The following is a 27,947-nucleotide window of genomic DNA, read 5'->3' on the forward strand; positions in this document are numbered from 1 at the left end:
GCCCCAAAGCAAACAACAGTCGCAGATATTGACTATGAGGCAACAGTCACTGAATGCCCCATAGATCTGCGGCTTAACCAACTCAACACTGCTTGGGTAGCTACTTTTGTATTAGAATATTTAATTTTAGGGATATAAAATGGCGGCGAAGGTGTGGATGATGGGGTAGGCTGGAGGCCAATTTAAAAAAAAGTAGCTGTAGTAGTAGCAGTAGTAGTTGTTGGTGGTAGATGTATAACGTGTGGTGGGGGCAGTGGTATTGGGACAGGCCAGTGGTGCTGGTGGTGTAGTCATAGAGGGGGACAGCTTTGTTCTCTCGTCTGTGCCTCGGGTCGTCTTTGTTAGTAGCTTCCACACTTTCGGGAATCGTGCCTGGGCTCACTCTACTACCAGGGAATACTGAGAGCCAGGGAATATTCTATTGTTCATCCTTTTTCCTCTTTTTTTTTCTTATTATTTTTTTTCCGTATAGCCTAAAGTGAATCCTATATACATTTAGAGTCCTGGCTGTATGTCTATAAAATCTTTGTAAGTATCATACATAAACTGAATCATCTAATTTCCTCTAAACGTTCATCATTAATATTTTGCACAGGTTGGATCAGGTGATTTGTTGACAAGACTTTCACCTGTTTTAGCATTATATTGGACAGCACTTTTCCTCGACTTTACAGTAAATTCAATTGTGTAAAGGTATTCTCATGTTATTCCCCAGGTGTTTATGTTTACGTGTGTATGCGTCAGGTGGGCCGGAACGTATATCTAAGCTGTTTGTTTAATTGGCAGGGTCGTCACCTGTTCTCGGCAGACACACTGCCGGACATGAAAGACTGGATCAGGAGGCTACACTCAGCTCTTGAACAAATACGAAACAACAATCGACCTGCGACTTCGACGACCTCGTCCTCCACAAAGGAATCCGGGAAGAGGAGGAAAGAGGAAAACCAAGATAATAAAGAAAAAGGACAGAATAAGGAGAATCTACACGGGTCCACTAAAGAGAAAAAGAAGAAGAAAACGGAAGTAAGTGAAGCATTTATGAATTCCCATCATTGGCTACGAAATAGGACGCCAGGAGTTTGTTTAAAAGAGTTGCCTTCCTTTAATTGCTTACACACTTAGGCCCCTTTCATACTATGCTGTTTCTCGCCGCATCTAGATGCGGTGCGGTGCCGGACATAGCAGTCGACTGATAGTTCTTATGTACCTCTTCACACTCTGCTGTTGCGGCGAATTCGCCGGTCCGACGCCGGACTGCATGTGCTGCGTCCCACTGGACTTGTCCGGTAACGCGCCCGTACGCTGCGAACTGTGGACAAGAATCCAAAGTTGGGTCGCTGTACGCGGCAGCCGGATGAATGTGCAGCAGAAAACCGTGGTCTCTCTGGTGCGACAGAAAACCGTGGTCTCTGGTGCGACAGAAAACCGTGGTCTCTGGTGCGGCGACCACATCTAGGTGCGGCGAAGAACTGCATATTGTGAAAGAGGTCTTAATTATACTTCATAATGGTGAAGAATTAATTAAATTCAAAAGTTATCATCATTTTACAGTAATTTAGAACAACATTATGTAGCGATAAATGATGCATATAAATGTACAGTACATCAAAGGTATCTAATGTAACTGGAAGACGAACATGCAGTTCAGACGACATGAATCTTTCTCACACGACCATACATAGGACAAAATTCCCTGATTCACTGATTCACTACAGAAATCTTGTCCACCATCTGAGATCATAAACCAATAATTTCTTACATGGATTACTGATGCTGATAACACTTGGAGATTCAACCGAGTCAACACCATGCACGCACACACACACACACACACACACACACACACTCCTAGTTTAGTAACCACCATACACATACTCCTAGTTAAGTCAACACCATACATACACTCCTAGTTAAGTCAACACCATACACACACTCTTAGTTAAGTCAGCACCATACACACACTACTAGTTAAGTCAACACCATACACACACACTCCTAGTTAAGTCAACACCATACACACACTCTTAGTTAAGTCAACACCATACACACACTACTAGTTAAGTCAACACCATACACACACACTACTGGTTAAGTCAGCACCATACACACACTCCTAGTTAAGTCAACACCATACACACACTCCTAGTTAAGTCAGCACCATACACACACTCCTAGTTAAGTCAACACCATACACACACTCCTAGTTCCCTGTAACGCAATGGTAGCGTAGTCGGCTCACATCAGAAAGATCCCCGGTTCGATTCCTGGGCAGGGTGAGAAATTAGGCAGGTCTCTTTACTCCCGTTGCCTCTGTTCACCTAGCAGTGAGTAGGAACCTGGTTGTAAGACGGCTGTTGTGGGTCGCATCCTGGGAATGGTGTAATGCAATAACATCTGAGGAACAATTCTCAAAGATTTGGGACTTGTGCCCGAGATATGGGTGTAAACCCGACAACCAGAGACAAAGTTAAGTCAACACCATACACACGCTCCTAGTTAAGTCAACACCGTACACACACTACTAGTTAAGTCAACACCATACACACACTCCTAGTTAAGTCAACACCGTACACACACTACGAGTTAAGTCACCACCACACACACACTCCTAGTTAAGTCACCACCATACACACTCCTAGTTAAGTCACAACCAAACACGCACTACAAGTTAAGTCACCACCATACACACATTACTAGACAAGTCGCCACCACACACACACTACTAGTTAATTCACCACCATACATACTCTACAAGTTAAGTCATCACCATACACACCCAGTTACTGTGTGTTGCCACGAGGAGGCACAGCAGGAGTCTTGATGGTGAGGAGGCTGTGTACTGGCAGGGGAGGACTTATGCAAGTTACTTCCCTGTTCGCTACTAGGGCTAGCCAGCAACGATAGCTGAAAGCGAGAGGGAGCAGGCAGTGCTTGCACCTTAACACTAACACAATGCTGCCACACTAGACGCATTACACCACCCTGTGCGCACACACACGCACGCACACACACATACACACACATACACACACGGTCCTTGTTGAGTCACCCCACACACACACCCGCAAACACATCTAGTTGAGCTGTAACAATTGTGTATTCATTCTTTTTCCAGGTCTTTTGCATTAAATTGCACCAGGTTATGTTCATGACCTGTTAAGTTTAGTTATGTATCGAAAGAAGTGTATCCTCATTATTAAAAGAATAGAATGAGCATAGTCTCACTCATTGTTCTATCTTCCTGAGAAATAAGAGAGCAAGTATTCCTAACTTGTTAAGCACTTACTCATAAAAATATCTCAACTGGTGGTGCAAAGTGATGAAAGAATGTAACAATGTATAAAATACTTTTAGAATAACAAGGGCTTATAATAATCTATGGTTTATCATACTTTTTGTTCACCCAACCCTTTAAAAGTGTTAGCCAGGTCAAGTAACTTGATGAGGCCTCATTGACGACTCCTGGAAAGAATTAGCGGGAAGTCTGGCGCCATTTTAGAAGCTTATTTGACACGTCTTCAGATTCTGGGAAAGCCATCCGGAATGTTAATGGAATTTCAAATACTGTATTTTTTCCCCGATCACGTTTTTTTTTTCAATTTTGTCTCGAAGCAAATAATTCGCTCCGGCTTCTCATTAAAAACTTTTATTTATATATTTTTCTTTACGAGTCTGTCCTAAACTTTATGTTTAAATCCACAGGAATCTCATCGCTCTCGTAAACCAGGCGTGTCCTCCGAGACACAGACCCCAATGGGTGAGGTAACACCAATGAAGTCAGAAGAGGAGGCGGAGCTAAAAACGATGACGTCACCAAGGGGAGGCGTGCAATTGCCAGGTCTGATGTCATACAAGGGCTTTCAGCTGCCTGGAATGTCAGCAAAGAAAGAGCCGGAGGCAAAGAAAGAGCCGCAGCCTCCGGCGGAACTGACGAAGAGTACGGAAGGAAGTGAAGACCTTCCTCAAGCTGGTCCTATCCTCCCCTGCGTCACCAAATTGAGGGTGAAGGGGCCGCAAGGTATGGTGTGAGGGTGATGGGAAGAGTGAAGGTGTACAGGGTATGGTGTGAGGGTGATGGGAAGAGTGAAGGTGTACAAGGTATGGTGTGAGGGTGATGGGAAGAGTGAAGGTGTACAAGGTATGGTGTGAGGGTGATGGGAAGAGTGAAGGTGTACAAGGTATGGTGTGAGGGTGATGGGAAGAGTGAAGGTGTACAAGGTATGGTGTGAGGGTGATGGGAAGAGTGAAGGGGTACAAGGTATGGTGAGGGTGATGGAAAGTGTAGGTATGGTGAGGGGTGATGGGAAGAGTGAAGGAGCACAAGGTATGGTGTGAGGGTGATGGGAAGAGTGAAGGTGTACAAGGTATGGGTGATGGGAGAGTGAAGGTGCACAAGGTATGGTGAGGGTGATGGGAAGAGTGAAGGTGTACAAGGTATGGTGTGAGGTGATGGGAAGAGTGTATGGTGGGTGATGGGAAGAGAAGGTGTACAAGGTATGGTGCGGGTGATGGGAAGAGTGAAGGTGTACAAGGTATGGTGCGAAGGTGATGGGAAGAGTGAAGGGGCCGCAAGGTATGGTGTGAGGGTGATGGGAAGAGTGAAGGTGTACAAGGTATGGTGCGAAGGTGATGGGAAGAGTGAAGGGGCCGCAAGGTATGGTGCGAGGGTGATGGGAAGAGTGAAGGTGTACAAGGTATGGTGCGAAGGTGATGGGAAGAATGAAGGGGCCGCAAGGTATGGTGTGAGGGTGATGGGAAGAGTGAAGGTGTACAAGGTATGGTGTGAGGGTGATGGGAAGAGTGAAGGGGCCTTAAGATATGGGTGTGTGATGGTGATGAGACGTTAGAAGGGAAATAAAATTTTATGTACTCCTATAAGGATACTGAAGAATATGCCTGATGATTGGGTTGGGACAAACAAGAGGATCACTCAAGAGAACACATTATTGATGACAAAGATAATCTAACTAAAAACTCCTTGGGTAGTTCTAGCATATCTGGGTCATTAATTCTGCTTCTAGGGTTGTAAATCTCCAGGAGTCACGTGTGCAAGTATCGCTAACACCATGGTATGTCTTCCATTTTATCAACATTGTACTAAACTGTGACCTTCTCCCCAGGTCGTCGTGCCCCACAGAGCCAACGTCGAATCACCGCTGCAGCCCTGAAGAAGCGAGCCAGCTCCCTCTCTGCACTGGAGTATCAAGACATCAACGACAACAGGTCAGAGTCTAGTCAGGGTCAACGAGGCTCCTCCAGAGATTCTCAAACACCCGAGAATGAGTTAGAAGGGGTAGAGGAGGAGGGTCCTCAAGTGAGGCAGGTCCAGTTTGATGACATTGATGATGATATTTTCTTCAAGCCAAGGATTCAGGAAGTAAACCCAGGGAGGGAACATGGAGGGGACCAGGAGGAGAGGGAGACAAGGAAGGAGAAGAAGCGTTCGTCTACCCTGAAAGTTAACTTTGATGATAGGGATCACCGTAGATCAACTTCTCGTTCAAGAAATGGAACTCTCTTAGGTTCCAAGTTTTCACGGATCAGGGAGACGATGGTGTCCATAAAGAGAAACAGATATGAGAGTAAAGAACCTATAGGAAGACCCGATCATCCTGACGACATAGAGAGCTCCCGCTGGAACTGCTCCATCTTATAACATGCATTCTGGTGGTGCTTGCCCTGTATATCATGAGCTTAATATTGTTATTATACCCAGTTAAAATATACGTATGAAAATACAATTAGTACTCAAGACATAAACGTCGGTCGCAGACAGTCAGTCGTGGCGTCAGGAGGAACAGTAAATACTGTATAGCTGCAGAATGTTCACCTTAAGTCGCTTGTATGACAGCTGTCACTCCAGGTTAACATCCCTCTGTTTCTGTCATGTTCTTCTGACATCTTCTGCCTGAACCAATGCCCCGAACATTGTCTTGAACAACGTCATGTTTACAGTATTTTCAAAAAGAAAAAAAAGAAGGATACAGTCAAAGGAAATAGGACATCCATCTAAAGGGAATTAAAAATGCATTAAGTGAAGAAAATCCTGGAATTTTTCACTTGTTTCATTTTGATAAACGTCACTTGCAGGACAATGACTGTGACTGGTTATGTTTCCTGAGAATATTTCTTATTTAAGAGTTTAGGATTGAGTGAAACTTATAGTGTGACCAGAAGGAGAGAGACCCGTGTCCTGTCCATGGAGTGAACTCTGGTCCTAGTGCTGAAATATAAGGGCTTTATTCTCACAAAATGTACAGCACAAAATATCTTAGTAACCATGAATGAGTCACGGTGGTAATGAATTATTAGAGTGGGAACGAAACATTGTAAATTAAAAAAAAAAAGTGTTATCAACAGAACGGAGAGTAGCAATATTTTTGCTGTGATGTAAGAAGCATAAGAAGCATACCATGACGTGCCTTAACGCAATAATACGTAAACGTCCACCTCTGTCTGTTAGTGATAAAAATAATTATTATATATATAAGTGATCTCGTGAACACAACGGAACCAGTAATACGTAGAGTAAATATAAGCAATCTTTTGTGTTATTCATCAGTAAGGATGTTCCATAACTATGCCTTATTCTTTACATAGTTATATACGTATAGTGATGTTTCACAGGAGCCTTATTCCGAGTCATATAGTTTAGTAAGTATGACCACGGAAACTAGTCCTTTCTTATCTTGGGCGATGTGTCCCTTGGCCGTACCGTGGAGGGGGGGGGAGGTGAGCCTACCCTTGTAGTGTCGGAGCAAGTCACGAGAAACATTCACTTCCGTCTCTTGACAATCAGTTGAAAATATAGTCAGTCCAGGTGTTCTCTGTTTACACGCATACAAACACACACACACACACCGAGTATGTCAATAAGGGTTTCCATGAATGAGTCTTTATGTTGTGAGTGAATGAATATATATGACCATCAGTCAAGTCAATGACCGCATTTAATAAATCCACCAATGATACTGTTTTTTATGAACCAATTATCATGTTATCAAGTGGGTTAATTAGCTCCTACTTTTTTATGAATGGGTTGCCAGACTGTCAAGACCACCAATGAACGTATTTTCATGAATGAATCTCCGTATAATCAAAACCAGTCTGGCGTGAGTGAGTGAGTGTGTCCTGTTTCCATTTTCTTCAGGTGACGATCTTTCTTATTAGTGAGTCGACGTAACTGCGTGTTTCTTGAGACTCGTATTGTCATGATGGGGTCAACGAAGTGCCTGAACGTTTGGTGTCGAGTTTCGTCACAGTCATGTAACGTGTGTTCAGTTACGCACAAAGATGTTAGTGTCTGTGTTGGCCTTATGTGAGGAGCTTTATTTATCCACACAGGGAAAACAAAGTGTGACTTATCCGGGCTTAAGGAAAATACTACGTGATAGAATATAAACATTTAAGAAAGCCTTATATTATATACATTATATATATACATATAATAAGTATAAAAATGCTATATTTAGGTCTAGTTTCGATATACAATTGTGTCGTTAGTCATGAGTTCTGTATCTTTGCATTACCCGGTCAGAGGCTGATACTCCAGAACTTCTTTAGGTTATATTAATCGATGCCATGAAATAAATGCTGATTTTTATGAGTCGTCTTCTCCTCGCTGACTTACATCTCTCACCACTATTTAACATTTGGAACAAGAGTGCAGAGAGTTCACTTTGCCTTTGGATTAGGGGAATGAGAGAAAACTGTTCATTTAGAGTCGAAAGAATAAAAATAACCTACAGCATTGGAACAAACAGGGTTAATACTGGTGAGTTGAGGGACATTTGCTTAAGTCTGAGTCTTGCATGTTGTTGTTGATGACGTTTTGCATTAGTTCAGGTAGTAATTGAAAGAGTCTCAGAACACAAAACAATAACATATGGATCTGTATTTATCTTGTTTTTTTAGTTTTTGCTGCAAGTTAGTCCGATAATGAGTAAATATATAGGTTTATGTTGATGAAATGTAGATGATATGTATGTTAGTTACAAGGATTGACATGTTAAAATGATTAGTAGGTATGCTATTTGCAAGGACAAGGACTAGTAAGTTACAAGGATTAGCAGGTTATAAGGATTTATACATGCAAAGATTGGTATGTTACTTACAGGGATTAGTTGGTTACTCCCAGGGATTATTTGGTTAGTTATACCTAGAGGTGTAACCAGGGAGAATGTGATTAGGAAAAAGACACCTGTACGATGGTTGATGGTCAGTGCTATACAGTATAGTGCTTCTCGCGGTGCTAGTCCATAGTGTTGTCACGATGATGCAGCAAAAAAATGTATAAGTTCCTCATATAGCTAACGCCAGCACGCGCGATCAACAGTGCCCAGTAGTTCTCCCTCTGCATCACAATGATGTTTCCTGAAACTTTGTCAGGTGAACGTTCACCCGACTTTCGCCTGCACTGGTGTTGATAAATTATCAAAAGAATCGGTAGATAAACTGGATAAAACCATTTGACACGAATGATACGAGGTACTTTCCTATGCAAGTGTACATTATATAAACATTTTAGAAATACACTCGTAAACGACATTAGTCAGTTAATACCTGTATTTAAGACATTGAGGTGAGTGTAGGTGTGACCCAAGTGCGAGTTGTGTCTACAGGGGAAGTTGGGTATTGAAGCTTCAATATTTTCTGTTCGTCTGGAGTATTCAGCTGGTGACGCTGGGTAATACATCTTTGATACGTTGCCAAAGGATTAAATCTTGTCATAGAGGGGTTTATGATAAAATTGTAAATAATATATATATTTGTAAAAAAAAAACACTTTTACATCAGGGTGTGAAATTTTCAACAATTCTTCCATTTTTTTAAGGATAATGAAGTTTCTTGTAGGAAAGGCAAGACACATGTGGAAGCACATTCAACACTCCAATGAGAATTTGTTGTGTGTGTGTTTTAAGGCATCGAGAGCTCTTCCAAATATATTTATCTCTTGGCGGAAATCTTTCAGTAGGGAGATGTAATATTTAGCACTAACCGCTCTTTAATTTTCCAAAAATCTGATTTATTCCGTTTGTGTGAAACTTTTGACAGCCAAGAATTCACTGCTCCCATTAGTTAGGAGGTAATATGCAGTATTTGCTTCACATTAAAGAATCTTTTCACGATGATAAGCCGTCACCCTTCAGTATATTGCAAAGCATATACAATGTTAATTCCAATAAATTACTGTTCATACGTTTAGGCCATGATAAGACTCAAGAACACTGGAGGGATCTTACACAGACTACTGGCCTCCTTCCTCCGCCTTGGCCACCAATAGGAGGATTGGCCATAACGTAAATTATATAAATAATAACTTGATCTTTTTCTTGACAAAAGTTTACACTATTAGAGGATTAAAAAAAAACATCAATGTAGCCAAGAGGTAAAAGGCAGACGGGGTCACGAGGCACGAGTGATACTCCACTTGTCTCTCGCTGAGCTGTTGACTAAAACACAGAGGCTGAGGGCCACTTTCATACCCTTTAGAGTGGCCCTCCAGCGGTGTCAGCTCACAGCATACTAAAACTTGAGTACCTCATTCAGCAGCAGCAGTATAAATCTTCTTTTTTTCTTCTTTGTCTAGCGTTAAAGCCAACCTAAGGGATGTGTCACTAAGTCGGGTTAGTTCCCATACACAAGTTGAAATTGGATTGGTATATCTATTCCCGTTTGTAATTTACTGTTGTCAGCTAACAGACACTGACTGTACACCACAATTCGCTGACTTAATAACCCCTATTAGAACACAGGGAACACTAGTATATCATAAATTTAACACAAACAGAACAAATTTGAAAAAAAAAACTTCGATCGTTGCAATGACAGTAAAGTGGAGCATTTCCTTAAGCTTTACCTATGCTAAAACAACGTACAGTCTTTAGTTATTTCAGGTAAATTTACACGTGAAATTTAGAACAAATAATCACTTCTTTGAAAGTAAACTCACTATGTAATATTCTGACTCAGGTGAACATTGGGGAGGAAGGAGTGCTGGGAGGTATCTCTTGTCACTCGTGATTATAAAGTCATGAAGAATCCCACCTGGTCTTATCAAATAAATTCACATTGGAGTCTCTAATATAATGGTGTCATGTGAATTCAATTTAAAGCGTACGTGAACACTACCTAAGGATTTGGGAAGGGGTGCAAGGAGAGTAGGAAGAGCACCCCTTTCTTCTATTAGAGTTATATAGAGAGTTAATCAATCTTTTAGAGTATTTTCTTGTTTTCTTTTTTTTACGGGGCATAGCCCACCCGGGCACAGGTCATCGACCCACAACGGGGCTGTATTAAGTATATCAAAAACTAACAGATAGGGTCTTTACCTGACAGACTGCATAATCAGAGGAACTAGTCTATTTTCTACATAAAATTCCAACTTCTTAGTTTCTCTGACAGAGTAGACCACAGCTCCATAAAAAAAAACAATTCCATCTTCCAGTATTCTTAGTATATAGATAAAAGATCTGTTTTCGGGGGACTTTGAAAGTTGGCGAATATATTAGATAATTCTTAAATGTGCGCTGAAATGTAACTACAGTATACCCATATTAAAACCGAAAAAGAGGCAGAAAAATGCAAACAGAACCTCGTCAGCGCGTCTTAATGTTGGTGCCTTCGTCGTTTAGGGGGAAACTAAAAAAAAAAAGACCTCATATATGACGTACAGTAACACAACTAAAATCCCAAATAAAAATCTTGGTGCTTTCGTATGACTAGGAACAAAAGATTGAGGTCTATCTGTGGACCATTACTTATTATATAGGATTATCATATGAACTAGTGAGAAACATTAATACGCTCTAACCATACCATGCTTAAGGTGCAATTGAAAACAAAACCCGCAGTAAAGAAATATGTAAAATGAATTATATACAGGGCTATCAAAAAGAAAGCTCAATTTTGATATATTGCCAAGGGCATTCTTTTTGGATGACCCTGTATACAGTATATATTTTTTTTTTCTTGTTCCACCCTGATATTGGTAATTTAGTTTAGGTGCCTTCCTAGAATTTCGATGTAAGTATTTTTTGCTCATGTATTTTATAGTTTATTGCAGAAAAGTATATCCATGTATTATGTAAGCCCCTGCATCTTCCACCCCCACATGCATACTGTACAGTACATATACTCGGCCATCGAAAAAGAATGCCCAGGATTTAAATTCATAACCATTTAAAATCTGGGTATTCTATTTTGAAGACTCTCCCTATGTGCATTATAATATATTCCCTAATATGTTATATTCAATTACTCTCTACATTTATTTTTTTTCTCGATTCCTGGATGTCTTTTTAATTTGTTTTGTAGCTCAATGATCAATAGCGTTTGTGAATACCTTTATCTGTTTACATCTGAGTTATTGTTTATGGTAGACGCTAGTGTTTGCAGTACAGTAGACTCTAGTGTTTACATCTGATGTTTGTGGTAGGCACTGGCGTTTACTGTAGATGTTGATGTTTAAAACAGACACCAGTGTTGCCAACAGAAACACATATACACATATGAATGTTGTTTTTACAGTAGTGATACATGTGAATGCTTGCATGTTGTATGTATATCTTAGTGATATTTTATTTATGTTTTTTGGCTACGACTAGCAAGTCCTTTTTTTCACCTGCTGTGTAAAGTTTGAAGACAATCCTCTCTGTATGTAGACCCTTTAGCCCACTCGACCCTAGATAATAAAATTGTGTTATGCAGTAGATGTGTATTTTCATTAACCCTAACCTGAGAATGTTGTTTTTCCCTGATTTTTTTTCTTCATCATACTGATTTCCTTTGACCTTCCAGATTTTGACCTCTTGTGTTTTTATAATCACCTTCTGTCTTGACCTGCACTGTTTTCTCCTGAAGTTGATGTTATTTTTTTTTAAAGCTTAATTAGGGACTTCAAGAACCTTTCCTTGTGACCTCATATGACCCTGTGTTAGGAGTGATTCTCTCTCTCTCTCTCTCTCTCTCTCTCTCTCTCTCTTCTTGCTGTTTCTCCAAGCTGTGACCAGTAATGATCCTGTCATTTAAAACTTCGAATCACTCTTTTTAGCAGGTAAGTTAAAATGAATTACGTCATATTTAAAACCTTCTCTGACACACCTAACCTAAGGTAGTCGTGTGTGTGTGTGTGTGTGTGTGTGTGTGTGTGTGTGTGTGTGTGTGTGTGTGTGTGTGTGTGTGTGTGTGTGTGTGTGAGTGTGTGTGTGTTTGTGTGTGTGTGTGTGTGTGTGTGTATGTGTGTGTGTGTGTGTGTGTGTGTGTCTGTGTAAATCTTTGTATACGGTAGTGATGCATAAAGTCGTGTAATATTATTAATGACTGCTTCCAAGATTCTGAAACCCAAAACACCTTCTAACTACAGTAGCCAAAATGACCACGAAATTTCTATAGTCTAAAATATCTTATGAATACAGAGGGTAGCCAAAGATAGTTTCTCGCAGCCAGGTATAAAATCAGGCTACAATAAAATAACTCACCTGTTTTAGGCTATGATTCAAAATGGCTTCCTCCAACTCACTTGTTAAATTAGAAGTAAAACCAACGAAAAAAAATATATATAAATTCAAGATTAAACTGAAAATAATTTCCTGCCAACGATATATATCAGTACACCTACGAGAAAGGAAAAATCTATACTAGGTTGTTCTTACTTCATTATATTTAAAGATAATATTTTATTCGAGTGTGGGTTAGGTAACTTAAATCTTGCTTGTAACACATCCTGAGGCGTGTAATCCTATAAAACTCCATAAATAAAAATAAGTTGATAGATAATAAAAACAAAAACAAAACTAAAAATCACATTAAAATTTATAAAAGTTTAGATTGAAATTTTATCCACGCATTATAAACCATCTTTAGAACGAGAGAACCTAAAAATAAAAGCTAGTCTTATATATTACAATTAAAGTCCTATATGTTTTGACCCTGATGCAGTGTTTTAATTCTTGGAAAGATAAATGACTCATAATTCAGGCTAATTGGTCAGTTTTACGTTCAGCTGGTGACTGTCCTCAAGGCGGCAATGAAGGACATACAAAGCGAAGAGCTAGACAATTAATGAATAAAACAAAATAGATACACCTTGCTTCCATATATTAGTACAGGTGAAATATCCCCCTATAGTAAAATCCTACGTCAATATTAGCAAAGTACATCTAGGTTAATTAATGGAAATAAATGGGAGATATGCGCCAGGAGCTTAAAATCAGACCACATAAATTGATTCAGGTTTGTAACAATAAAAGAAATCTGAATGTACCGTATATAAAAAAATGATTCATGTTTTGAAGAACATTAATGGGTCTTTCTTAGCTATATGTAATGGAGAGTCTTTGATACTAATTTGTATGGGGGATAAAGCGGGAAGAAAGAGAGAGAGAGATAGAGAAACGGAGAAGAAAGCCATGGTAGTGAGTGAGTCTCCAGGAGTGCATGACGTAGGAGTTGGAGGAGAACGATAGCATGAATCATATCCTCCGTGTACCAGCTGTGAGTCGTGAGTCACAATGAGGGAATAAAGTATGTCATGATCATACGTGTACAGACCATGAGACCAAATTTACGTACTCGTGAACAAACACTGAGACTGTGGGGATGGTGTATATGTCTCGCTACCAAACGAAACATATCAGGGGTGTAAGAAACGCTTGAGAATATCTAAGGTGAAAAATAGAATACTGGATTACAGAGTTGAAATATATTATACAGAGACTTACACTGCGTTTATTAAAAGACATGAAAATATGACAGAACAATTTGCTTGAGACGAGTAAATCTTAAGAAAAAGGTCAATATACAAAGTAGATAGAAATTAATAGAGGCAGGGCTCTTTTTTTTCCTGTTAAAGAGATGGTCTTTGTGTTAGATGCAGGATGATGTGTGGAAGACTGTCAAGAGTCCTGGGTGGTGGTGTAGGCTGTGAGGCTTGGGTGGGGGGGGGGCTACAGTTAAGGTTCAGGGGATGTACTCGTGGCTGGTAGTGGTTACAGTGACAAAGAGAAACAGTGATGGAGGAATACAGTAATGCAGTGAGACATGAATGCAGTATTACAGTTTTATTCTGCGTACTGCACGACAATTGTTTTATTTAGTACAATTTAAAACAGTAATGAACGAGTAACATTTAATGGACAACAGTTTTGGGGCATTTTATACACAAGATGATTCCGATAAGATTATAACTGTACACTGGAACTGACAGTAGTTATATAAAAATGAAATAAAAACTCAGCTATGATGAATAACAGAAGGAAACAAGTATAAAAAAATATTAAGTTTAAATAAAAATTAAGTTAAGGAGAACAAACTACAAATAAGACAGTTAATCCAGCGTTTAATACCGACTAGACAAACACAAAACTTTTCTTCATTGGTAATAACGAATTGCTCATCCTATGAATAAATTAAACTATTCCCACATAACTATGAATGATGATTTTCTTAACATATCTATAAGTATCAGTAAGTTATATGCCACTAAAACCCCAAGAAGGTGAGTTATACTTGAGACTCGGGAACCATTACCACTTACCAAACTAATTACTGAAACTTAGTATGCATGAGTCACCTTAAATCTCCCGTTAAACTAGACTTCTCAATTGTGGGTTTTACTGACATATGATCAACACAGTAGTTAAGATGGTCGACTTTAGTGAAGAAGACAACGAGATGACACCCACAGGTAAGTCAATTAAGGATGCTACAGGTATGTCTTGTCTTTATACCTTGTGAATTAAATTAGTGTTGTGTATACCTGTTGTTGTTTAGTTGCCTTGCATGTAGCACACAATAGAGATAAAATTAATCCCTGTTTCCAGTAAAGCCTCGACCCGACACCTCCTCCACGGCCAGAGACTAATGAGCTTAACTCTTCCTCTCAGGTAATCTTGATGAGGTAACTTTATGAGGAAGCTCCAAGACAAATAGGATTGAATTACAAGATATATTTACGATGCAACACTATGATACCTATTAGTCGAGGATGGTGTGCGTGTGTGTGTGTGTGTGTGTGTCCAGGTTCAGGTATACACAGACAACAATAATTATATTATTTCCACGCTAACCTGGCCCATAAGCCACACCCCTCTCCTATACTAATAGCTGATTGGTTCATAGGAATTCAAACTAAATGTGTTCACAATTGGTAAGAAGACCTGTTATTATCTAAAATAATGTTAATAAACTGGACTATCAAAAAGCAATTTATTTCAAGACATTAGCACCTCAGAAAGGGTGTTAGAAAATATTAAATATTTATATACGTGCAGTCCGGGAGGAGGGGGGGGGGGCTAAGACGCTCAGGGGAACCAATCAGGTACTATTTATAGCTGGAGACGAGGGGCGGGGCTTACGGGCCAGGTTAGAGTGGGAAGGATATAATTACCGTGACAGTAGAAAACGCTTGATGCCTTAACTATAGTATCTTAGAAATATATTCATAACTACACAAACACGACACATTCTACCACAATATAACATTAACATAACCTAGTATGACCTACGCTAACACTACACCGTACACATTCTACCACAATATAACATTAACATAACCTAGTATGACCTACGCTAACACTACACATTCTACCACAATATAACATTAACGTAACCTAGTATAACCTACGCCAACACGACACATTCTACCACAATATAACATTAACATAACCTAGTATGACCTACGCTAACACCACACATTCTACCACAATATAACATTAACATAACCTAGTATAACCTACGCTAACACGACACATTCTACCACAATATAACATTAACATAACCTAGTATGACCTACACTAACACGACACATTCTACCACAATATAACATTAACATAACCTAGTATAACCTACGCTAACACGACACATTCTACCACAATATAACATTAACATAACCTAGTATAACCTACGCTAACACGACACATTCTACCACAATATAACATTAACATAACCTAGTATAACCTACGCTAACACGACACAATCTACCACAATATAATATAACATAACTTAACTGATTTTGAGGGTCAACTATCGTAATTTTTTTTTTCGTTCTCTTAAAGATACATCAAAGATAAAACAAAAATGTGGTAGGAAATCGAGAGCTCTGAGGGCGATTTCCTAAGATGGAAGACACAACCATGGACGGAGCCCTTAACCTTAGGACGCCCTAGTGTCATAGATCACTCCACGGAGCTCTAACCAATCCCGAGGTCCTAACTCCTAACTACTCGAGTGACAAAAGCCAATTTAGGAAACTCACCCTAGCATTCATGTTATTAAAATTTCTAATCCAACTTTTAGAAAATTTTAAACCTAGCGGAGATGACGCGAAGGATAAGCGGGAGGGAGACATTAAAACTCTTTAAAGTTGAGGAGATCAGGATGGTGTATTGGTATAATTCCCGGTGGTCCCATATTAATCTACTGGTAAATGATTTATTATATGTGTGGTCTCTCTCACCAAACGAACTTTTTTCCAACCTCTAAGAGCCCCGAGTCTTTAAGTTTCTCCTCATAACTAAAGATGAGAGAAAGTATTTATTTTCTTACAGTAAGTCTCAAGGTAATTTTGACTTCATTTTGATTGTCATCTTTTGTGTTCGGCAAGTTAAATACATCCTCACGTATCTAGTTAAGTGGGAATTTTAATAGCTCAGAGAATCGATATAGAGAATTTTAAAAGATCTGTCCTTCATACACAGCACTTAAAAACGAAACAAAAATATGAATTTCCGAACAGAATATACACGAATCTTCCAATATTCCACCCAGAGCTTTTTTCTCGCTTTCATTCTGTTTTGCCTCTCTCATTCTCTCCCTCTTTCTGTCAGTCAGTATTAAAAAAAAAAATCTTGAACGTCCATACAAAATACCACAAAATCCACGAAGTTCCATAGAGAATATTGTGAAAAGCTGCAGCAAGAGAGCAACGAGAAATATATTGGTGGGGGCCACAGGACGGGGCGATGCGACAGGTGGCAAAAAACGCACTGAGCTAGAATGGGCAGCAACAGGTCGTACGTGAGTGGCGAGGTAATGTGGGGAACTGCTTGCTTGCTTGCTTGCCTGCCTCCCTGCCTGCCTGCCTGCCTGCCTGCCTGCCTGCCTGCAACACACACACACACACACACACACACACATTCTCGAATCCTCTTTATTTTTAGTTGCATTCATGCCACGTTCTCTAGAGTTACGTTTATGCAACGTTCTCTACTGTAGAGTTACGTTCATGCCGCATTCTCTAGAGCTTCGTTCATGCCACGTTCTTTAGAGTTACGTTCATGCCACGTTCTCTAGAGTTTCGTTCATGCCACGTTCTCTAGAGTTTCGTTCATGCCACGTTCTCTAGGGTATGTTTATGCTACGTTCTCTAGAGTTACGTTCATGCCACGTTCTCTACTGTAGAGTTACGTTCATACCACGTTCTCAACTGTAAAGTTACGTTCATGCCACGTTCTCTTGAGTTACGTTCATGCCACGTTTTCTAGAGTTACGAACAGTGCGTTAATGTTCGAAATAAGGCAAACAGAGCATTAGGTTTTACATCTAGAAGTGTAAGCAATAAGTGCGGAGGTCATATTGCAACTATATCTTGCGCTAGTCAGGCCGGACCTCGACTATGCTGTTCAGTTCTAGTGCCCTTATTATAGAATGGATATCAACTCACTAGAGTCGGTGTAACCAAGAATGACGAAAATGATTCCGGGACTTAGAAACCTTCCCTATAAAGATAGATTAAAGAAACTAAACTTGCATTCCCTAGAAAGACGAAGAGTGCTGGGAGATATGAAAGAAGTATTTAAGTGGGTGAAAGGAATCAATAAAGGAGATATAGAGAAAGTTCTTATAATATCCAAGCAGGATAGGACTCGTAGCAACGGATTTAAGTTGGATAAGTTTAGGTTTAGGAGGGAGATAAGAAGAAACTGGTTCACAAATAGGGTGGTAGACGAGTGGAACGCTGGAACGCTGGAAAGTTTTAAAAGGAGGCTAGATAGATTCATGGACGATAGAGGGTGGTTGTAACTCCCGATAGGAGCTGCCATGCACAGGCCAATCGGCCTATTGCAGACTCCTTATTTTCTTATGTTCTTCTATCTTCTTATACCACGTTCTCTAGAGCTACATTCATGCTACGTTCTCTAGAGTTACGTTCATGCCACGTTCTCTAGAATTACGTTCATGCCACGTTCTGTAGAGTTTACTTCATATCATGTCATCTAGAGTGAATCCTGAGATGCTATATATCTGTCTTGTGTGCTAGTGTGTGTGTGTGTGTGTGTGTGTGTGTGTGTGTGTGTGTGTAACTCTATCTATCTTTCATGAAATTATCTTATTTATGTGTTTCTGAATATTAACAAACCCCACGAGAAATTAAAACATGTATTTGTTAAGGTCAACCTGTCAAGTCAAGCTACGTGTAAAATCCCCGTGAAAATGTTTCGTTACCATGTTGTGAACTGGATAGCTTAGGTTATTTGGGGTTAGGTTAGATTAGGTTAGTATAGGGTTGGTTAGATAAGGTTAGGTTAGGTTAGGTTAGATAAGGTTGGGTTAGGTTAGGTTAGCTAAGACGTTAAAATTTCATCAAACTTCACACTGAATAACCTAAACCTAACCTATCATAAGCTAACCAAACATACCCTACATACAACATCAAACGGTATTTATAGACATTTTACTCATTGCCTGACTTAACAGACCGACTACAACATATCCGTAGCTCCTCATCCAGACCAGGCCTGTAGACCCACCACACTGTGTCATTAAGTTGGTTTAGGACCCATATATTGCATTGTATCTATGTTCAGGAGTGACTTTATGTTAGTTATCCCAGTGATTTATTCTTGACTGGCTGACTGACTCACTTACTGAATGACTGACTGGGTGAGCAACTGACTAAGTGAATAACTGAGTGAGTGAGTAACTAAATCACAGAATTAGCTGGGTGACTAAGTGAGCGACTGAATGGCTAACTAAGTGAGCGACTGAATGGCTGACTAAATAACTGAATGACCGATTCACTGACTGAATTACTGAGTGAATGACAGATTGACTAAATGGATAACTGTATAACTGATGGACTGACCGAATAACTGACCGAGTTACTGACTGAAAAAAATAATAATATTTTTTTACAACTTGAGAGAGATTTTTCACCTTACTAATAACCTGTATTCATTGTCTCTTGTAATAGCACTGTTACTAAATGTTAAATAACTCCTACCTATAACTGATTTAAAACCTGTGTTGGTGTTTGTAAGGTATTCTCTTACTTTTGAACTGAAAATTTGAACCAGAAAATCTCCTTCCGTTCAAAAACTAATAACAAATGGACACCCAGAAGGCCTATACAAGATTAATTCACCAAAAGAAAAGAAAAAAATTAACTCTAAAATCTTCGATAACTCCTTCAAAAAATTGATAAAATTTCTAAAAAGTATAAGAAGAGAAAATTAATGAAATATCTGCCGGATATATCTCTTGAGGAATGACTTGCCGTCGCGTGCCGCCTCCAACCTCATCGATCACTTTAGCTTTGCTTTATGATTCATTAACGTTGAGAGAGGAACACAAGAGGCGGCTCAGAGTTTTACGAGAGTTGGAGAAGTTTCTAACAACTGGAGAAAAACTGGTGGCACTTTATCGCTGTCTGAGAGGCTGGGCTGTGGACTTACTTCACTCTTTTGTTGTTAATGTGTTAGTAAACTTTTATTCTTCACCATTTCTTCAATACATCAATTTTTCCTCTTCTTGGTACATTTCGGAGGTAGCAACACCGATAAAACGATTATTTAGAAACAGGGAAAACAACGTTAACTTATTTTAGAAACGTTGAGATCCTCAATAGCATTATCAATTCTATGGTCCAAATAAGTTCATAAATAATGCACATGTAATAGATTCCTCCACTGGATAAGAAAATTACATACCGTACATGAAATACGGGACAGACAGACGAGCAAAGTGACGACTACATGATCACCCGACACCGAGGAGCACAATAAAAATTATTTAGTTAAGAGGTTCTCTTCAACATCATGTAAGAAGATTTTTGAATTGGAAAAATAAACATGTAGTTTAAAGCAACTCTAATTCCTGGTTTTCTCAAAATGTTTACCCGAAGCTGAACAAAGATATTATCTTGCCTGTCTGTTGTAGGTATAATGTCAACACAAGGTCTAATGTGTATTGTACTTTCAGTGACGCGCCGTGGCTGAACCGGTCACTGGATGTGCTGGATGACGGAGTTGACGGAGGGACGGGAGCAACTGCCGGGAAGGAGGGCCGGCCAGCCCGCCCCTACAAGGCCTACAACTACTCTTCAGATGATGAGGAACATGACGACGATGGCGACAACTCCCACTCGGACTCCTTCCCCACGTCAGCCTCGGGGATGCCGCCTCCGCCCCTGCCCCCCCGCTCCGCCTCCTACGGTCTAGAATTGCGTCAGAACCCTGCTATGGGTCTAGCGGGGCGCCAGGTCCTACATAGCTCCCTGGGGGATGCTCGGGGCTCTCAAGGGGACCTTGGGGGCTCGAAACGCTCACTGGGGGATGGACGGATGTATGGTCTGGTTGGGGAGTGGCACGGATCGCCTGGGGAGGAGTGGGGAGGCTCCAGGTGTTCTCTCAGACTTAATGGAGATGTGGCTGGCAGAGCCTCGCCAGCTATGGATGACCTGGAGAACATGTTGATGAACCAAAGTATCCAGCACACCAGCGCCATCATGGACTCCACCAGTGACGTCGGTAGTGAAGGCAGCACATGCCGCGCCGCTGAACATCCTCGCCCCCAATACCGCAAACAGCAACAACAGCAGCAGCACCCACAGCAGCAGCAGGGACGCAAGAAGTCCCATGATCTTAGCCGCTTCGGCACCGCCGTGCGCCACCTGCAGCGACATGTCGTAGAGGTTGACCGAGCTGTGTTCAACATTACAAGCGACATTGCAGACACGCGGCGAGAGGTCACCACGCTGAAGGAGGCGGTGCTGGCACTGCAGGTGGATACTGATACCATCACATCTACGCTCTCAAACCTAACTCAAGAGGCCATCACAGCCCAGGAGAAGATCACCTTCGCTGCCAAGGTAATGTTTCCCATCCAACACCTGAGTTGTGGACAAGTTCACTCTGCTGGTAACCTCCCAACCCAGCATCTACTAACTCCTCCAATCAACTCAATACTAACACGTATACTTACCTGCTACTAACATCTGCTAAGGTACTAACGAATGTGTCAGTCTGCAGACTCAGAAGGACCACTAACATATCTACAGCTTAAGTATTTCTAGCCTTAATGGTGGAGACTGATCATCGCCCTGTGTAGTGAGTGACAGAGGAGCCCACAGCCATCATCACCAGTTTCTGTATAGTGAGAGGAGGGAGGCAGCCCGTCTTCATTAGGAGACGACCACAAGCATCGCTCCAGTGAGAGAACAGAAACGAGCTACAATATCTAGTCAATGTAGCACAAATAAACATAGATCACTCCAAGAGAACAACATATAACTGTTAACAAGACCAGTAAATCAAACTTCAATATGCATCCACCAATGCTTCACCTGATGACGTCATAGTGCTAAACCTGACATGTCAAAACTGTGGCTTTTGCTCACTGATTCATACACCTCAGGATCATCTTTCTTCAACACATTCCCTCACAATAAGATGATGGTGAAACAAACTTCTGTGGACTGCTCCTCATTAACTCCCTGCTGCATCACACGTGATGACCAAATTATTAACTGACACCTGGTGTTGTGACGAAAAATTTCATTATAATTCAGAAGCGAGTTCATGTAAAGGTAATTAGAGATAAAATTATGCATTTATGATTAATGAAAAATGTATCAATAACTTGGTGAATGACAAAGAAAAAGCAGATGGAGAAAGTTAAATAAACACAGACAGGTGAAGGCAAGTACAGTACTCAGGGGTGAGGCTACAACACGACTCAACAAGCTAAAACACCATAGAAACTTAAATAAAAGATACAAATTGATTTATTGTCAACAAAGTGAAGAACACTTTTTTTCTTAATAAATCACCAAAAATTAGTTAAGTACCATATTAATACTGGATATAATCTCACTTAGAAATTTAGAAATAGTTAGTACTGATGAAGACACTTAACCTAAAACCCAACTTTGCGTAAAGAGATAAAGGGGACGTAGCCAATCACAGTCGATGGTAACTATGAACTCACTGTAATGTATATAAAGAACACAACATTACCTGCTACACGACCAACATTCTGCCGCTTAGTGTCTCAACTACAAAACTCCTCACTTAATAATTATGTAGAATATTCACCAGGTATAATAACAGTACGATGCTTTAATTAGACGATAAAAGACAATTATTATAAATCTTTAAATAAGCACAAAATATGTTAACCTCGTTTATACTTAAGCTCTCTGGAAATCATGTTATATGGTTGATTTTTGGTTAAGATGTTAAGCTTTAGAACAAACAGACTTTCATACAAATAAACACACCAAATGCACATGTTTACGAAATGCACTGAATATTATAATACAAAAACACAGTATTCTTCAACACAAAAATATTATTACAGTCAGTCAACAACATTTATCCAATTTATTCAGTACAAAAAACAAAACAGGCGTTCGTTCTATCAAGCATTAAGAAAAAAAAACTTCATTCCCAGGTACATAATTTTTTCACAATCTGGTATAAAAAACAGACAACGCTTCATTCAATTTTTTTCACAAATTACATAAAAAGATCAACAAGGTGTCGGTCATACATAACTACTGTAATTCATTATCAACTCAGGCCGTCATGACACAAGGGTTAGTACTAACAGACAGATTTTACCCTAGCAGAATGCGAATCCCTAAGTCTTGAGTTTTCTGATTTGAGGTTAAAAAAAAATAAATATATATATATAGATACAGATTATTGTTATAATGTTATATGAAGAATGGCAATCACAGGCTACATGTCCACGTTACTAAAAGAACACTGAGCTGCTGAACGTGTCTTGTGGTTATGAGAAGAACGGCAGCCAAATGAATAGATTAACTCTGAATACAAGAATGCCGGATTCCTTACAGCTATAAGGTGAATTACTTACAGTTTCAAGAACGGCAGCTATAGGAAGGATTATCTACAACTACAAGAACGTCAGCGATTGGGTGGATTACCTACAGCTACATAAACGTAAGCTTTAGGACGGATTATCTACAACTACAAGAACGTCAGCTACTGGATGGATTACCTATAGCTACAAGAACGGAAGCTATAGGATGGATTACCTACAGCTACAAGAGCGGCAGCAAAATGAACGACTATATAATACAAACTCAACAGCTGAAGAACGGGCATCAAACCACTACAAGATCCACAGTTAAGACACGTTCTTACTACCACAAGAAGGTATCTACAGCACAGAGATCCCTAACTGTAATAAGAACGACAGGCAGAAAACGGATCGTGCTGTCTCTACCAAAACACAAACTAGCTGTCCAAAAAACGGACTATCAATCACTGTACGAGTTGCCCACCTTTGTGTAATCAGCTGTTATATTTCTTCATTCATAAAACAATACATAAACATAGTATTCTATACCACATGCAGGTATTTATCAGTATGTGTGAATTTTTGTAATGGCGTTTATTAACTTAGGTTGTATGTTAATGTGAGTAGAGAGAGAGAGAGAGAGAGAGAGAGAGAGAGAGAGAGAGAGAGAGAGAGAGAGAGAGAGACTGTTGTTACGTGCAACTCAAGAACTTTATATATGAAGAAAAAAATTGTTGATATTGTTGTCAGGTGTTCTTTAGGGTTCAATATATACACAGTACATATTGCGTCGTTATGTAAAGAAACTGAGAAGTGTGTAGTTTGAGAAGTGGATATGAGCGAATTGTTATGCGCTAAAATAAAAATAATAATAATAATAATAATAATAATAATAATAATAATAATAATAATAATAATAATAATAATAATAATAATAATAAAAAATGGTGAATTGGTCTTAATGATGTGTTGATTTCTATATTAATAAAAATTATATTATTCTCCTAACTGAAAAAAAAAAAAAAAAAAACATGAATTTGAGACAATAAATAGTGCTACAACAACTTATGTAAGGTGTGAATTAACTTAAAACTAAGGAAAAATAAATATATGACTCTCATTAAAAGTTAGGACAGGATAAGTGCAAATAAATTATAAGGGGTGCCAAAAAAAAGTAATTTGCTTAGTAAATCAATTCTATAATAAGTGATGCCTAACTCACACTTCACATGAGCGCACTCGACCAGACCGTCTCTCGGGTATGGGAGAGAAAGCATGACGACCACTGCTAGGAATGTTCCACGAATAGGTCTGCGTTATTATTATTTTTATTTTCATTTTAAAAGTAGAGCCACGCACCTTCCCTGGCATGTCTGACTATAATTTTAACCAAACCTGACAAGATCTGAGCTAACCCTACCGAATTTAACATAACCTAACCAAAACTATCCTAACCAATGCAAACTTCGTCTATCTTGAACAAATGTGCATGAAATTAATTTAACCAAATTTAAAAACCCAAGCTAACTTTTCCTCATCTAACTTAACTTCTCCTGATCTATCTATATCTAATGTACTGTAACTTAGTTTAACCTAACCTAACCAACCCAAAGAATACTCATTAAGGTCAGGGTAGTCTTGGGTATTTCGTGGTAGGTTAGGGTTTTGGTCCGAATACAGATGGTTCAGTAGTCCTGTTGGTGGGAACTTTGCTGTCAATGTTGACCATTCTGCCAAGGGTCGAGATGTGGTTCAGGATCTAGCGAACGTTCCCTTAATGTTCATAATATACGGTGTTGTCTGTCTATGCAATAATGTTTGTATTTTTATATGTTTCGTTGTTGGGTTTGGTGAAGTTGAAATAGGTGATGTAAGCGCATGTTAGTGAATATAAGTACTCGGAAATGAACGTACACAAAGGCATACCAAACGTACGTATGCACAGACCAGTGGACAGTGCATGTTCGTACACCTCACTGGAACGTCCGCACATATAAAGTTAACGTACAAGCATATCCAGTAAATGTACGCAAAAATCACACAGGTCAAATCAATGAACACTCAAATCAACTCAGCATACACAGAGATCGAGTCATCATACATGGATATCGAGTCACCATCTGTGTAAATCGAATTGATGAATACGGAAATCGAGTCAACGTCCGTGAAGATCGAGTCAAAATGCGCAATTATAGAATCCACATCCGCGGTTATCGAGTCATTATCTGCGAAAATCGAATCAACATCCGAGGAGGTCGAATAATAATCCGAGCAAATAAGACACAGAGAAGTTCACTCACTAACTTACTATGATCTTTACAAACAAATCCACAGTATTTTTCCTTTTTCTAATAATTCTTATCTTTCATTCTCATTCACTTCATTTGTACTGGAATATTGTTGATGGTAAATACGTATCTCCTTTTTCTAATTCATAATCAAAGTCGTTGAGAATTGCCCACTTAAAAAAGATAAAAGATTATTATTATTATTATTATTATTATTATTATTATTATTATTATTATTATTATTATTTGGCAGAACATCACTGTAAAGCAAATAAATTCCCATAGGGACTTTACAGTTTGTTTTAAAAGAAACAAAATGAACTGTTTTGATATCACACGTTATTAAATTACCCTAACGTGGCCAGAACAATCATCCTTACATATCATAATAAAAGTCTCCTTCTATTTACTGTTTCTCTTAATCTATTGTCTATTATCTATCATACGTAAATGCTATAACCGTTCTATGTGCTATCCTTTATATCTATTTATCATCAAATATCATTTGTATACGCTATTGTCCATCTATCCAGTGTCCTTCGTTCTTTCCGCTATCCTTTATATTCACAATTGGCTGTCTATTCACTTTTCTTCGTATCTTCCTCTTCCCCTGTCCACATTCTATCCAGTGTCTATCCCCTCCACCATCCATTTGTTATCACCTCTTTCCCTTATGTCCATTTTATCCAACTATTCTTCTACTTATCCACACTATTTTTTTCTGTTTGACATTCTACTGTATCTCTTGTCCACATTCACTTCATTATCCACTGTCATTTATCCTCTTACCTTTACTATCCACATTCTATTCTCTCTTCGCTCCCTCCCTTACTCTATATCCCATCACCTGCTTTTCGCTTTAATATATTGATAATACTAAGTCACAGAAAACCGTAAGTTAGGTTAAAAAAGAAATTATATATATATATATATATATATATATATATATATATATATATATATATATATATATATATATATATATATATATATATATATATATATATATATATATATATATATATATATATATATAGTATCGTGGTGTCTTGAGGAACGACTTGTAACTGTGTGTTTTTGGTCTTGATATTCAGAGGAACTTACGTTAAATTTGTCCTTTTAGTAGCTGGAGGAGTTTAAGAGAACGAGAGAGACATGTAATTAAGGTATGGTCATGGCGCAGTTCTAAAGCCATATTAGTTTCCATTGAAGTGAACAGATTAGAGTGTATTCTTTTACGTCACCAGTTACGAGAGATATTTAACTTATGATCTTTTGAGGATTTGGATCATCATCATGGACTTTAGCTCTCTCTTAATCCCTAATACAGACATACAGTTAACCTTGTTATATCGTGATCGAAGACTATGTCAGGAACTGGGATTCGTTGATTCGACTCCTTCCATATTTTTCCTCATGTGGTATTCAGTGGATTTAGATTCTCAAAGGGAGTAAATTTAAAGGATTCATTTAATGTCAACTAAAGACAATATTATTAATAGAAGGGATAGTGAGGGGAGATGAGGGGTAGTATAGATTAAAGAGGAGAGAAAGGTAGAAGAGGTGAGGGAGAACTTAAAGGGAACTTTTTAGATGTGTTTCTCACATTTCCAGTTTAGGGGAAAAATTAACTTACGAATCTTTGAGAATCTAGAACCTGGTATGATTGTCGAGTGTTATGTATGGTACTTAGTCATGGCCACCAGAAATCTCGTATAGTTACCCACATGCTGGTATAGTATGGCCACCACTCATTAATAGGTATGGTCATCCATTGAAATGATATGGCCACTGACTGAACAAAGATGGCCTCCGACTGGTGGATATAGCCATTGACTCAGCATGGCCACCCACTAAAGGAAAGAGCCACCCACTGACAAAAAGATGGCCAATATTCCAGTTATCCCCATAATAACAAAAAGGTGTTCAGTGCCTCGGTATTGTCACGTGTAATTTTTCTCTCTCTCTCAAATTGTTGTATCTGTGTCAATATTCCTTCCTCCTTAACACCCCCTTTGTGATCGTCTGTTAATATAATCAATAATATTCTCCCAACACATGGAAGTAAACACCCTATATTACCCAATTAATATCATTAAGTATCCTAATTACCCCGTATACGTCATTAATATATTTAATTAGTCTATCTATACCTAAATGATTGCTAGTCTTAACAAGTCCTTCTTATATAAACTTGTCATATTTAACATCAACAAATGTTTATAAATGTTGAATAATCCATTAACTTAACCATTAACAAGTATGACATGGTTAACCTACCCAAGCCTTCCCTGCCCCATTAACTTAACCATTAACAAGTACGACATGTTAACCTACCCACCCCTTCCCTGCCCCATTAACTTAACCATTAACAAGTACATGTTAACCTCCTCACCCGTTCCCTCACCTCCTCCCCTTATCCACTACACTCCATTTTTAAACGGTACTGCTGCTCCCCTTCTCTCTGTAATTCCTGTTAAGCGTCCGATATGACAAGGTTAACTTAAGAGGGGTTGTCTAGTAATATATATATCTGTACCGGAATTAATGAATTTACCTCATTATTTGTGTACAAAGAACCTCGATATTGACAAGTATTTTATGTTGATGTTA

The 27,947-nt window shown here is 39.1% G+C and overlaps 1 protein-coding gene across 4 annotated transcripts in view; it reads left to right on the forward strand.

Annotated features, from left to right (window-relative positions):
- The window catches only part of LOC121876055, a 131,349-nt gene that overhangs the window by 98,381 nt on the left and 5,021 nt on the right, over positions 1-27,947 (forward strand). For all 4 annotated transcript variants that reach the window (XM_042380937.1, XM_042380938.1, XM_042380936.1 and 1 more), the window contains exons 4-7: positions 787-1,023; positions 3,703-4,018; positions 5,121-5,223; positions 20,200-21,088. In XM_042380937.1, coding sequence (XP_042236871.1) covers positions 787-1,023; positions 3,703-4,018; positions 5,121-5,223; positions 20,200-21,088 — 1,545 coding nt within the window. The remainder of the gene's footprint in view (positions 1-786; positions 1,024-3,702; positions 4,019-5,120; positions 5,224-20,199; positions 21,089-27,947) is intronic.

Source organism: Homarus americanus, unplaced genomic scaffold, assembly GCF_018991925.1.
Source record: "Homarus americanus isolate GMGI-L3 unplaced genomic scaffold, GMGI_Hamer_2.0 scaffold49198, whole genome shotgun sequence".
NCBI lineage: Eukaryota > Metazoa > Arthropoda > Malacostraca > Decapoda > Nephropidae > Homarus > Homarus americanus.